The sequence below is a fragment of the Helianthus annuus genome, chromosome 2 (assembly GCF_002127325.2).
Source record: "Helianthus annuus cultivar XRQ/B chromosome 2, HanXRQr2.0-SUNRISE, whole genome shotgun sequence".
In the NCBI taxonomy this organism is placed as follows: domain Eukaryota; kingdom Viridiplantae; phylum Streptophyta; class Magnoliopsida; order Asterales; family Asteraceae; genus Helianthus; species Helianthus annuus.
In genome coordinates this window covers 14,275,871-14,291,025 of record NC_035434.2, presented here as the reverse complement: position 1 = coordinate 14,291,025, position 15,155 = coordinate 14,275,871, and the positions used below count along the sequence as shown (strand labels likewise).

The 15,155-nt window shown below is 34.2% G+C and overlaps 1 protein-coding gene across 1 annotated transcript; it reads left to right on the top strand.

Moving 5' to 3' along the window:
* LOC110910969 (11-beta-hydroxysteroid dehydrogenase-like 2) lies at nt 1–3,091 on the top strand. The gene is made up of 6 exons (XM_022155546.2): nt 1–266; nt 1,022–1,214; nt 1,833–1,918; nt 2,155–2,286; nt 2,360–2,488; nt 2,577–3,091. Exons 1-6 carry the CDS (start codon nt 84–86, stop codon nt 2,826–2,828), a joined length of 975 nt encoding a protein of 324 aa, XP_022011238.1. The 5' UTR covers nt 1–83; the 3' UTR covers nt 2,829–3,091.
* The last annotated feature ends 12,064 nt before the right edge of the window (nt 3,092–15,155 follow it).

Below are 15,155 nucleotides of genomic sequence, written 5' to 3'. Positions count from 1 at the left end.
TATCAGTGTGTAAGATCGTGTTGTGATTCATAAATCACAACATATATATTCATTTTCCGGTCATAGATCCAAAAGTAACGGTGATGGATCAGATTCACAAATTTCTAAACATTGTTTTTCCTATTGTATCTTTCTTCTTATTCATCTTCATCCTACCGGGACTTTCACTCTACCGCATGTTAAGGTTTTGCATTACATCTTTGTTCCCGGAAAACCTCGCCGGAAAAGTTATAATAATCACCGGAGCTTCTGCTGGCATTGGTGAGGTAAGTAATATAATACATGCAGCTATAGGGGAAGATTTAAATGAGAACGCTAAATATCGCGAGAACCGTGAGAACGAATGAAAAAACCGCAAAAACTTGGTCAAAAACATTTCAAATTCAAAGTTTAGAGTTATCATTATTATTCGAATACAATGTTAGAAATTTAATTAACACGTTTAAATTTACATGTATTCGTAAATATTGAAAATTTACACATGTGTAAGTTTTCTCATTTACACATGTGTAAATTTGTTGTATTTAACAAATTTACACGTGTAAAAAATCTAATAAGAGTGATTTTGAGAGAATAAATGAATTATTTGATGTTGTAAATTCTTTTTTTAATGTTGTATCTTAGTTACAATGAGTTTTGTATTAAAAAAAATGGTTTTGATTGGTTTTCTCATTCGTTCTCACGGTTCTCGCAATATTTAGCGTTCTCAAGATAACCCTTCTCTGCAGCTTTATATATATGAATTCATTTTAATGGCCTTAGTAGATATAGGACATCATTAATGTATAAGCAAACAATTCTGTTGGAAATCCGTTGGTGAAAGTGGTTACTGACGAGAATCCGTCCATAAAACAAGTATGGGTAACTTTTTTTCCTAGGGATTACCAACGGAATATTTAGCGACGGATTACCAACGGGTCCTCTCGACAAGTTTTCTCTAGTGGCCGACCGTAGGTGATAGGTACTCATTTGTTATAATAGTGGGAATGGTATTTTATGTTTTGATTTTGTACCATTGAAGCATTTGGCATATGAGTACGCGAAACATGGAGCGAGACTAGCGTTGGTTGCGAGGAGAGAGGAGGCGCTAGCGGTGGTCGCTGGAAAAGCGAAGGAGATGGGATCGCCGGAGGTGATTGTGATCAAGGCAGATGTTTCAAAGGTTGAGGATTGCAAGAGATTTGTTGATGAAACAATCAACCATTTTGGGGGATGTGAGTTTCTTAATTAATCTGATTTAAACATTGATTAATTCTAGAAAGAAATATAATTTTTTTTTTAACAAGAAACAAAGAATATATATTCATTCAAAGGGCTAACAGGAAAAATATACTTTTTCCTTGATATATAATCATGTATATAAAATATCATCTTCAAAATTATGGTCAGTTTTGACTTTATTGTAACCCTATCTTCCTATATCCTAATAGATAGACAAATGTATATGTAGTGTACGTTACTATCAAATCTGTTGCGTTCTGTTAACTATTAGTTTTTTTTTTTTTTTTTTTTTTTTTTTTTTTTTTTTTTTTTTTAGAGCTAATATATATATACACACACATATAATTAGATCAAATACAAATAGATTTTCCGTGTTAAACATACAAATAATTTAGAGTAACTATTATTACGCTACTGCTTTTAAACTAAACAACGACATTTGGTTACAAACTCCTACAAAAGAATTTATTTTCTACATAGTTCTTCTACTAAACAATAACATTTAAACGGCATTTTACTACACATATTGTTGAACTTATATCAAACAGTGGATTTCTTGGTAAACAATAACATTTAAACGACATTTTGTTACACATATTGTTTTCAAACAGTGGATTGCTTGGTAAACAACGCTGGAGTCGGAACACTTGGCCTCTTTGAAGACCAACAATGCATCGCCGATCATACTTCAGTCATGGTAACTATTCATTTCATAACCCAAAATAAACACAAAAACATAATAACAAGAACAAAACTAAAGGGGCGGAACCGAGGGGGTTCGCTAACCATTAGTCACCGGAATTTGATGGATTTTTATAAGTAAATATGTATTCTTTTAAAAAGAATGAGCTAGACCTACTAGTTGTTGTCAAATTTTTATATGTAAATATGTATACTTCTAGTTCCACCATATATATATATGTTCTTTCTCAGGATGTAAACTTTTGGGGGTCAGTTAATGCCACACATTTTGCACTTCCGCATCTAAGGAAGAACAAGGGTCGAATAGTTGTGATCGGTTCTTGTGGCGCATGGTTTAACACGCCACAAGTAAGCATCTACAATGTAAGTATGCACAGATTGACAATTCTTCGCCTAGTTTCCTTTTTTTATTTTGATCTTATCGATGAGTCTCTAGGCAAGTAAGGCAGCGCAACAAAGCTTCTTCGAAACCCTACGAATCGAGCTGGCTCCAGACATTGGAGTAACAATCGTTACTCCTGGTTTAATCGATACACAATTAGCCACCGATCAGTTCATACAGAAGGTAAATGAACACTGGTCTAAAAATGCATTAGATTAGATTACATAATGATTGAACCATGATGCAAACTAAATAGAGTATTTGTTGGTAGACAAAGTTAAATGTGACGCCATTGGTATCAGTGGAAGGGTGTGCTAAGGCGATTGTGAATAGCGTGAGACGTGGAGATGAATACTTGACCGAGCCTCAATGGATGCGAACCATCTTTCTATGGGTGATGTTGTTGTCTGAGCTAATGAATGTGGCTCGTCGGGTCTTTGCCAAGGAGGGAAAGAGTCGGCTACAAAACCAAGAATTTCGTAGCAACGATTTGGTACAGCCACTCATTCTCAAACGTGACTAAAACCATGGAAAATACAAAAAAAAAAAAAAATTTGTATGTGGTAACATGTCTCTTAATGTCATCATTTTGTTTTGGAAATTAGCAAAAGTATGTTTCATGTTGTCCTAAAGAGTAAAGACATGTCAACGTGTACTTGATAGTATGGTTTTGTATGTGAATTTAAAGTGGTCCTAAAGAGTAAAGACATGTCAGTGTGTACTTGATAGTATCGTTTTGTATGTGAATTTAAAATTATTAATTGAGTTTAGAGTAAATTACATGGATGTTATATGTGGTAAGCTTACATTATTATTTTTAAAATTACATTTCATGCTTTCACACAATTCGATCATTCTCAAGAAGTGATGTTACAATGTTACAGAGTAAATTACAAAAATCGTCCTTTATGTTGACACTAAATTGCAAAGTGTGTCCTTTATCTTCAAAAACTACAAAAAACGTACTCGATGTTTGCAAACCACTAGATATTATGTTCTTTATCCCTAACTTAGTTATTTTTCATTGTTAAGTGAATGTGAAATGACCTAAATACCCATCATGTTAAATAAATAACTAAAATGGTAATGTTTGTCATCTTCCCCAGTGTTATTCCTAAAACAAGTAGAGGGCTTTTAATTTAATCTCAAATTCAAATGGGATTGGCTTCTTTTGTTAAGAATTAGTAGAGGCCTTTTAATGTTTAAGGAATTGCGAACAAAAATAGATAATAATCATACCTTTAAGAGCACAGAAGAAAGCAGTCGGAGAGGTGACCGGAGCTACGGGATTCCGGTGGACTTCAAATAAGGAGAACAGAGAAAACGAGAGAGTTGTGTGTGGGTCGGAAATCATGTATTTATACTAGAATGCAAGCGATAAACAGACAATGATGATGATTAGTATTTTCGGGGTTTGGGGTTTACGGATACCGTGAATTACGGGTCAAGGTTCGAGATATAGATAAGTATCGGGTTGAGATGAAGGTAACCGCAACAAAAACGGATTAAAGACGACTGTATATGTTGTTCTGAAATCGCCGGAATTTTGGCAACTTTGCCGGAGAAGAAGACGCAGAAGCAGAGATTTGTCTCTTCTGAAAGTTTGTTTCTTTTTTTCATAATTAGTCCCTGCACTTTTTTGGTCTTTTTAAAATAGTAAATGTATTTCTTTTATCATTTTAGTTATTTATTTAATAGTAAGGGTATTTAGGTCATTTCACACCCATTTAACAATGAAAAATAACTAAGTTAAGGATAAAGGACATAATGTGTAGGGGTTTGCAAACATCGAGTACGTTTTTTGTACTTTTTAAAGATAAAGGACACACTTTGCAATCTAGTGTCAACATAAAGGACGATTTTTGTAATTTACTCTACATTATATGATATGACCATATAAAACAAAACAACTAAAGAATGGCCAAATGTCCCGACCCTCTTCTTGTGACTTCTTCTTGCTCACCACCCCACCAAACCGTTTTCTGGCTGGACAGTATCCGGACCACTGTACACAACTCATTTGTTGGGGTTATGGTGTAACGCCTTGCTTTTTATAATTTTCTGCTTTTAGAAAAATTGTATTGTAATTCTATTTTCGGAAACTCGTTTCTCTTGTAATCGTAATTCGCTTCGAAACGTTGTAAATCCGAGACTTTGTTCATAATGACATGGATCTTTTATATGAAATATACGTTGCTTATTCGTACTTATTAATACATTCAAAACATATGCCTGATTGATACGTAAAGGCATGTTAACTTGCAAACAACGTAAATACGTAACTTTAATCGTTCCTTATGTGCAAATACTTCACTTTATTCTCACAATACATAATTGCATACTTGTTTTAATACTTAAACATGATTATTATACATGGCTTAAATTACATATACTGTTATAAATGTATCCATTATGTGGTGACTATCCACATCTATAACTTCTATCCCTTTAGTGCATCCATTATGTAGTGACTATCCACATCTATAACTCTTATCTCTTTATTTACTATTGTACTAATGTAAGGGCCTATATATAATGGCATTTGTATATGATGTTGAGATCAATCAATAAGAAATTCATCTCCCATTCTCCCATTCTTTTCTATGCATTACTAATAGGTTCTAGTTATTACATAACACGTTATCAGCACGAATTGCTTTTGAAGTTGGACGCCATATCGTATCAACGTTGGCGAAAGAGATTTTTGCTTCATCGAGTGAGTCCTTGTTTTCTTGTCCATCAAAACCTCAGGATTAACTTTTGTAGGAGGTGGCTCATGCTTATTAGTCAGGTAAATTTCATTTTGAATATGAACTTAGCCAGCAAGTAATAGCGACTGGTTTTATTACTTCACTAAACAAACATTGTGTTCATACGTGACTACTACATGATTTTAGTATGTTATATTTTTATTTTATTTTCTTTCTACTTGTCTGGTGGTATGCTTAAATCTCAATCCAACCAGTTAATTTTTGTTTTAGTCCATTCAAATGCTCTTATTAAACCAAACTAAAAAAGGTGATGATGTTTGAGATATACAACTTGAAAACAAGAACTTTTGATTTCAAGAATTAGTATGGAACAAGGGGACTCTTTGCATTAACAAATTTTAAATCTAATTTAAACAGAAAATAGGGACCAGTTAGCTGGTCAGCCTGGGTTCTAGTTAAGCTTCTGCCAAGAACACAAGTAATTTTAAATTATCATATTAATAAATTATGTAGGAACTAACTTAGTAACTTATGTATTGCTTTTTCTTATAATAATTGTAATTGTAATTATTTTTAGGGGACCAGATCGTGATGAGGTAACTATGTAATTATTAAACTAAAATGTTCAAATTGTAATTATTTTTAGGGGACCAGATTGTAATTGTATAATACATTATCATAAAGATACTAACTAGTTAACGCACTTAACGCATCTTGTATATAATTGTAGTTTATACATTATATATGATTCTATTAATTTATTAGTTTTAGTGTCATCTTAGTATGGTATGAATGGATGAAGTCTACTTTGATTATTATATTAATATACTTTGAATTATTATTTGTTATTTATTTGACTATTCGACTGATTGCACAAATTTGGTACAAATTGGATTGGGTATTTAGGTTGAAAACTATTGTGACAGCTGTATGAAAAAAAGTATCACATGCTTAAAGTCTTACCCATTTATCTTGTTATAAAGTACCTCATTTATCTTACCCATAATTATCATAGTTATATCATTATGATTATTGTTTTTTTTATGACTAAATCTTAATATCGGTAGAACTAGTGGTTTTTAGTAGCATTCCAAGATCACTACTGCAATTTTATTAACCTTATTATAATCATGAACAACTTGTTTTTATATGATGATATATTATAATATTGAAGATTGCATAATTACCATGATACCTGTAGATGTTTATCAATGCTTGCATTTTAACTTCCTTAGAAATTTATGAATTATACAAGACTTAAATAGTTGAAATATTTGTATATATAACAGAAGATGTATGTTATATGTTATTTCCCATATGTTATTAAACTATCATGCTGTTAGAGTGAAAAATATTTGCATATAATCTATACTTGTGATTAGTTATACCATGTTAGATTATGTAACGCCCCAAAAATCAGAATGTAAATATTTGTCGTGTGTTCATATATGACACGTTATGAAATTAATAACTAGGCTATTTAACCTAGTTAAGGGTATGGTCAAAAGTATTAAATGATGAAGGTAGTGTCGGTTATGTTTTAAAGGCAAACCCGAGGGGTTAAAGTGGAACAAGATGGAAGTTGTGTTATTAAAAGAAAATAACAACACACACAAACACACCTTCGTGTGTGTTCTAGATCGATCAGGAGACTCCCATGGAGTCTCAAACCCTAAACATGAAAGATCATCAAATTGGAAGGCTAAATGATGCTTAAACTCATAACCGAGCATGGATTAATGATCACCAACACGAGGGGATCATAAGGTATGTCGAAAATCTAAGATTGGTGATCATGTGTAAAATGGGTTATGTTCTAATCCGTGAGTTCAAGTGAAATTGAGCATTGGTATGTGTTATAATCATCATATAGAACATGGATTATGCATGGTTTAGGTTAATTTGATGTTTAAGGGTGAAACCCGTTTGTTATGGTGAAGATGATGACATGGATAAATCATCTATGTCTAAATTCATGCTTAAAATTGATGTATTTTGATTTGTAAGATGGATTCTTATGAGGGGAATTGAAAGAAATGTGATACTAGTATGTTTGATGTTTATGCATGTATGGTTCATGTTGATTAGAAGGAAGAAATTGATGAATTATGTATGAGATTAGAAGGATATGCATGAACTAGTTGTACACTATGCTTACAAGGTAGTACACATATCAAAAGCATGATGAAATTATGAAGAAATTAAGATTAGATCACTTGTAAGTGATTAATAAGTAGTTATGAAGTGGGTTTTAGATGATGTAATGTAAATTGATGATTTGCTTATGTTAACAATGCTTGGAATCATACATGTGTGTGAGTGTTTAAAGAAATTGGATAAGAAATGGTGAATTGTTGTTAGATGAAGTGGACAAAATGTGAAGATAATATGTATGATGTTTAATTTTAAATACCACATGTTGATTAGTAGAAGGATTTGATGAACTATGTATGAATTTAGAAGATTGTGCATGAATTAGTTGTACGTTATGCTTAAAAGATGGTACGCACCCCAATCGTATGATAAAATGTATGTATTGTCGTCCGTATAGTCGATTATGATGTTGCGGGTATATAATGATAAGTCGATCGTTAAACTAAATGAACCGTTGACTTCTAAAAGTCAACCGTGTATAAGAAGGATGGTTAGGCGGGTTGTCCTAATTGTAAGATTAAGGTAAGTTATATGGAGCGCGTTTGACAAATGTGTGTTTAATGCGATGACATGATGGTTTACATGAGTTTGAAATGATATGAATTTGGTCACATGTATTATGCTTGCTAGAAGTAACTAATGAAAGTCAAATAGGAATTATGCGATCGATATGATCGTTAACATGTACAATTATGTATGCTAATAAGAATGTGATTTCGATGACATGGAAGTATAGGAATCATGTCGAGACGGAATCAAGCACGGAAGGCTAACGGGTCAAAAGTGGCGAGGAAACGAGTATGAACATGGACGCATGAGGTAAGTGATTTCTTTGTAATCACTTCTTAGTTGTTTATGGAAAGTTATGTGCAATTTAATTAAGTATGATGATCGAGGTCAAGTAGGAAAGAATTGTATGAGACCGATGAAGTATTAAACGGATCTCCGAGCGAGGTATATGTGATTAAGAACTGTAGCTAAGTAGTAGGATTGGTTACTTATGCATGGGAGTCCTTTGTTGTTAAGGATAGAGCGAAGTTGACAAAAACGCCCTTGATGGGTAAAACGAGCAAATGGTCTTAAAAGTTGATTACAAACAAGCTATTTGATTAAATGAATGTTTTGAAAAAGCAAGAAAGCGAGAAGTATGGTTGTCGTAAGCTAAAGACCTTAAAATGCGCAAATACCCTTAACGGGTCAAAATAAGCTCTTGAGCGAAAATGGGTCAAGAGGATGCAAGGCATCCGATAACTTAATCTTGTATGATATACAATGTGGACATTATTAGGTTCATAAGAAGTCTTGGTCAAACAAACTAGTTTTGTGGATGAAGGCATGAACGGGTCGAATAAATCATAAATTAATAATAAGGCGATAGCGTGTAAGTTAAGAATTTCCTTAATCCGGATATGGGATTTTAAGTTCATATGATAGAATGTGAATTTACAAGCATGTAGGAAGAAACGGGAGGTCAAACGGGTAAACGGTTCAAAAGTTACGTGCGTTTTAGTGCGTACGGACGACGAAACGAACCTGCAGAAAACTGCAAAAAACTAGAGGGCGTCGCCGACGGGTAGGGTACCTAAAGGTGGGATCCTAAAGAATATGTAGTAATAAGGTACCTAAATGTGGGACCCTAAAGAATATGTAGTAATATGGTACCTAAAGGTGGGATCCTAAAGGATATGTAGTAATATGGTACCTAAAGGTGGGATCCTAAAGAATATGTAGTAATAAGGTACCTAAATGTGGGATCCTAAAGGATATGTAGTAATGTGGTACCTAAAGGTGGGATCCTAAAGAATATGTAGTAATAAGGTACCTGAATGTGGGATCCTAAAGGATATGTAGTAATATGGTACCTAAAGGTGGGATCCTAAAGGATATGTAGTAATATGGTACCTAAAGGTGGGATCCTAAAGAATATGTAGTAATATGGTACCTAAAGGTGGGATCCTAAAGAATATGTAGTAATATGGTACCTAAATGTGGGATTCTAAGTTAAGAATTTCCTTTATGTATGTAGAAGCGTATTTATGTATATATGAAGATACGTATGATAGTATGTATATATGTGAAGGCGTAGATATGTATGTATGTATGTATGCAAATGTGTATTTGTGTATGTATGCGAGTACGTGTGATCGTAGGCATGAAGGTAGAGACGTATAAATGTAGGTACATATGTAGAAGTGTATTTATGAATATATGAAGATACGTATGGGTGTAGGCATGTATGTATTGAGATATGGATGTATGCACGAGTATATGAAGTATGATTTTGGATACGTTAAGTGTTAATGATATTAATTATGTACCTGGAAAACGAAGATTTATGCAGGCATATTATTGAAGACTCACAAGGGAATGGATACGCTAATGATATGCTTAAAGCTAGAGAGAAAGCTGAATGGAAAGTGTACATGTATTGAGTCTTGTTTATGTATTGTATACTAATGTGATGAATGTATGTGGTGAGTGCAGGTTGTACGAATCACGAGTCATGAGGATCATCAAGGGATAGAGATCGAGGATCGAGTCACTAGTGAGATTGTACGGGAACGTTGATGTATATAATGTAGTAAACATAAGCTATGTTTTTACTTAGTAAATAAGTCGATTGATGGATTTATGTGAAAGAGTTATGTTAAAGTTAATTTTTAATTAAGTTAAGGTGTTTATAATGAAAGAAAGTTTATGGCTTGAACTTCCGCTGCGACTTTTAGTCAAATACGTATTAGGGTCTTACAAGTTGGTATCAGAGCCCTGGTTTGAGGGAATCAAGTACGAGAAAGTAAGTACTTGAACTCAAACTTGTGTGCTCTTGAGATAAGAAACCCGTACAATCTAAGACTCGATCAAGATCCAAAGATAGAAGCTAATGTAAGTATGTACTTATGTATACGTATGAAGAAACTGACGGTTTGTATGTGCAAGGTAAGCATAAGTGTTTCAAGAGGATGATCCGTGAAAGCAGTTTAAGATGAATAACTAGAACCGTCAAGTGACAAATAGGCAAATGAGCCCCAGGTACGTGAATTTAATATGTGGGTATATGTAAGGGTAAAACTCAGTAAAGGAAGGAAAATTTTGAATGAAAGACAAGGATTGTATGTAATGAAGTATTGAAAGTGATACACGCGCCGAAACCTAAGTCTACGGACATAAGGTGGCAATTGCATGAAGGCACGAAAATACTATGTGTATTGTGTACCTGGCCAGTACACGAGAAACGTACGACGTTCGTGAGATCATGATAATTGTTACAGGTATGTCCGGTAGAGTTGGGTAGCAGGCGGGCGTGTGGGTGAAATGGGAAGTAAGACTCTCGGAAAAATGAGAGTACTATGTAAGAATGAAAAACATGCCTGTTAAGAATGAAAAAAAAAATGTTGAATCCGTAAGAAAGTGCGGATCAACAAGGTATGAATGAAATGTTTGAATCCGCGAGACGGATTCAAGAAATGAAATGTATGAATGAAATGTTTGAATCCGTGAGACGAATTCAAGGTATGAAAGGCATGAATGGGATGTTTGAATCCGTGAGACGAATTCAAGGTATGAAAGGCATGAATGGGATGTTTGAATCCGTGAGACGAATTCAAGGTATGAAAGGCATGAATGGGATGTTTGAATCCGTGAGACGAATTCAAGGTATGAAAGGCATGAATGGGATGTTTGAATCCGTGAGACGATTTCAAGTTATGAAAGGCATGAATGGGATGTTTGAATCCGTGAGACGAATTCAAGGTATGAAAGGCATGAATGGGATGTTTGAATCCGCGAGACGGATTCAAAGTATGAAATACATGAAGGGAATGTTTGAAACCGCTAGTCGGATTCAAAACATAAAAAATAATGAAAGGTATGGATGCTACGATTGTGTACGCAGGACAAGTTTAAAATATAGAAATGATGAAAATAGCCCACATCGCGATGTGTCAATGGTTTGACCATGGTTGTGTCAAACGAATCATGTGAGTAAATGTAAAGTAACTGGATGAAAGAATGATCAGGATTGGCACGCAAACCTAAATTTTAAATTTTAAAATGAAAGAAAGAAGTTTTGAATAAGTTATGTGTTAAAAGTGCCGGTAATCGACTACTAGGAGTCAAAATGAATGACGGGCTAATACCCGGACCATGATATAAGTACGCACAAGAAGGAACCTAGAGGTGATGAAACCCATCGATTTGGTGGGAGGTTGTGCACGAGTGAAGGCACATTGCACGGATGAATGAAATCTAGTCTAGTACGGCTAGTACACGTGAAGAATGTGGACAGGTCTGATTTACGGATCGCTGAAGTATGGAAGGAAATCGAGGTAAGTAAAATGCTTTAATTTATGTCAGATAAGTATGAATTTGTAAGTTGAAAACGCCCTACAAAAATGTATGGTGGAATGAGTATGGTATAGTACAGAATGTTCGATTCCTAACAGTGGACCTAAGAAGAAGATTATGTCGTTAAGGAATGAATCTCAAAGGTTTGAAGTGAAAATTTCGAGAATTCGCTAAACTCTCGTATAATGATTTTGCGTGACATGTGGGCTTATGTAAACGAAATAATGCATGAAATAAGAGGAATAGTAATGTAGAATGAACAAGGTGAATGGAAGATAACGTAAGAGTATGTATGGTACAAGTAGTTATAGAAAAGATAGAATGATGTTAACTTTGAAGTGAAGCGCGTATACGTGATCATGAAATAGTGGTTTTGTGTGGTAACAAAACAAGAACTAAATGCTAAATAATATATGTGTAGAATGTAATCTTAAGAGATAGGATGATTGTAGTAGATCCGTTGGGAACGGATCATACGAATGTATGTATGATTACAGATTGAGGAAGTATGTATATAGACCCGTTATTGACAGATCAAGGAAATGAAAATGATATGCGAAAGTATGATAAGGAAGGTATGGAATTGTTAGGAAGAAGTCCATGATATGAATAATGAAATAAACATGAAAGAAACATTAATAAGAATTCTGGGATGGATTCTTGAAATTGGATGATAGTCATAGTGATGAGCTCGTGGTTATGTCGAGTGGACGTAGAGAAGTAATAATTAGTATTAAATAAAGGTAAGAAAGGTTTCGGGGACGAAACCTCATTTAAGGGTGGTAGACTTGTAACGCCCCAAAAATCAGAATGTAAATATTTGTCGTGTGTTCATATATGACACGTTATGAAATTAATAACTAGGCTATTTAACCTAGTTAAGGGTATGGTCAAAAGTATTAAATGATGAAGGTAGTGTCGGTTATGTTTTAAAGGCAAACCCGAGGGGTTAAAGTGGAACAAGATGGAAGTTGTGTTATTAAAAGAAAATAACAACACACACAAACACACCTTCGTGTGTGTTCTAGATCGATCAGGAGACTCCCATGGAGTCTCAAACCCTAAACATGAAAGATCATCAAATTGGAAGGCTAAATGATGCTTAAACTCATAACCGAGCATGGATTAATGATCACCAACACGAGGGGATCATAAGGTATGTCGAAAATCTAAGATTGGTGATCATGTGTAAAATGGGTTATGTTCTAATCCGTGAGTTCAAGTGAAATTGAGCATTGGTATGTGTTATAATCATCATATAGAACATGGATTATGCATGGTTTAGGTTAATTTGATGTTTAAGGGTGAAACCCGTTTGTTATGGTGAAGATGATGACATGGATAAATCATCTATGTCTAAATTCATGCTTAAAATTGATGTATTTTGATTTGTGAGATGGATTCTTATGAGGGGAATTGAAAGAAATGTGATACTAGTATGTTTGATGTTTATGCATGTATGGTTCATGTTGATTAGAAGGAAGAAATTGATGAATTATGTATGAGATTAGAAGGATATGCATGAACTAGTTGTACACTATGCTTACAAGGTAGTACACATATCAAAAGCATGATGAAATTATGAAGAAATTAAGATTAGATCACTTGTAAGTGATTAATAAGTAGTTATGAAGTGGGTTTTAGATGATGTAATGTAAATTGATGATTTGCTTATGTTAACAATGCTTGGAATCATACATGTGTGTGAGTGTTTAAAGAAATTGGATAAGAAATGGTGAATTGTTGTTAGATGAAGTGGACAAAATGTGAAGATAATATGTATGATGTTTAATTTTAAATACCACATGTTGATTAGTAGAAGGATTTGATGAACTATGTATGAATTTAGAAGATTGTGCATGAATTAGTTGTACGTTATGCTTAAAAGATGGTACGCACCCCAATCGTATGATAAAATGTATGTATTGTCGTCCGTATAGTCGATTATGATGTTGCGGGTATATAATGATAAGTCGAAAGTTAAACTAAATGAACCGTTGACTTCTAAAAGTCAACCGTGTATAAGAAGGATGGTTAGGCGGGTTGTCCTAATTGTAAGATTAAGGTAAGTTATATGGAGCGCGTTTGACGAATGTGTGTTTAATGCGATGACATGATGGTTTACATGAGTTTGAAATGATATGAATTTGGTCACATGTATTATGCTTGCTAGAAGTAACTAATGAAAGTCAAATAGGAATTATGCGATCGATATGATCGTTAACATGTACAATTATGTATGCTAATAAGAATGTGATTTCGATGACATGGAAGTATAGGAATCATGTCGAGACGGAATCAAGCACGGAAGGCTAACGGGTCAAAAGTGGCGAGGAAACGAGTATGAACATGGACGCACGAGGTAAGTGATTTCTTTGTAATCACTTCTTAGTTGTTTATGGAAAGTTATGTGCAATTTAATTAAGTATGATGATCGAGGTCAAGTAGGAAAGAATTGTATGAGACCGATGAAGTATTAAACGGATCTCCGAGCAAGGTATATGTGATTAAGAACTGTAGCTAAGTAGTAGGATTGGTTACTTATGCATGGGAGTCCTTTGTTGTTAAGGATAGAGCGAAGTTGACAAAAACGCCCTTGATGGGTAAAACGAGCAAATGGTCTTAAAAGTTGATTACAAACAAGCTATTTGATTAAATGAATGTTTTGAAAAAGCAAGAAAGCGAGAAGTATGGTTGTCGTAAGCTAAAGACCTTAAAATGCGCAAATACCCTTAACGGGTCAAAATAAGCTCTTGAGCGAAAATGGGTCAAGAGGATGCAAGGCATCCGATAACTTAATCTTGTATGATATACAATGTGGACATTATTAGGTTCATAAGAAGTCTTGGTCAAACAAACTAGTTTTGTGGATGAAGGCATGAACGGGTCGAATAAATCATAAATTAATAATAAGGCGATAGCGTGTAAGTTAAGAATTTCCTTAATCCGGATATGGGATTTTAAGTTCATATGATAGAATGTGAATTTACAAGCATGTAGGAAGAAACGGGAGGTCAAACGGGTAAACGGTTCAAAAGTTACGTGCGTTTTAGTGCGTACGGACGACGAAACGAACCTGCAGAAAACTGCAAAAAACTAGAGGGCGTCGCCGACGGGTAGGGTACCTAAAGGTGGGATCCTAAAGAATATGTAGTAATAAGGTACCTAAATGTGGGACCCTAAAGAATATGTAGTAATATGGTACCTAAAGGTGGGATCCTAAAGGATATGTAGTAATATGGTACCTAAAGGTGGGATCCTAAAGAATATGTAGTAATAAGGTACCTAAATGTGGGATCCTAAAGGATATGTAGTAATGTGGTACCTAAAGGTGGGATCCTAAAGAATATGTAGTAATAAGGTACCTGAATGTGGGATCCTAAAGGATATGTAGTAATATGGTACCTAAAGGTGGGATCCTAAAGGATATGTAGTAATATGGTACCTAAAGGTGGGATCCTAAAGAATATGTAGTAATATGGTACCTAAAGGTGGGATCCTAAAGAATATGTAGTAATATGGTACCTAAATGTGGGATTCTAAGTTAAGAATTTCCTTTATGTATGTAGAAGCGTATTTATGTATATATGAAGATACGTATGATAGTATGTATATATGTGAAGGCGTAGATATGTATGTAT

Excerpts from the sequence above, each read along its gene's own strand:
- LOC110910969 (XM_022155546.2), top strand. The coding sequence starts at position 84 with ATGGATCAGATTCACAAATTTCTAAACATTGTTTTTCCTATTGTATCT. Across the intron at positions 1,919-2,154 it reads CCGATCATACTTCAGTCATG|GATGTAAACTTTTGGGGGTC; the intron begins GTAACTATTCAT and ends GTTCTTTCTCAG. Across the intron at positions 2,489-2,576 it reads CCGATCAGTTCATACAGAAG|ACAAAGTTAAATGTGACGCC; the intron begins GTAAATGAACAC and ends ATTTGTTGGTAG.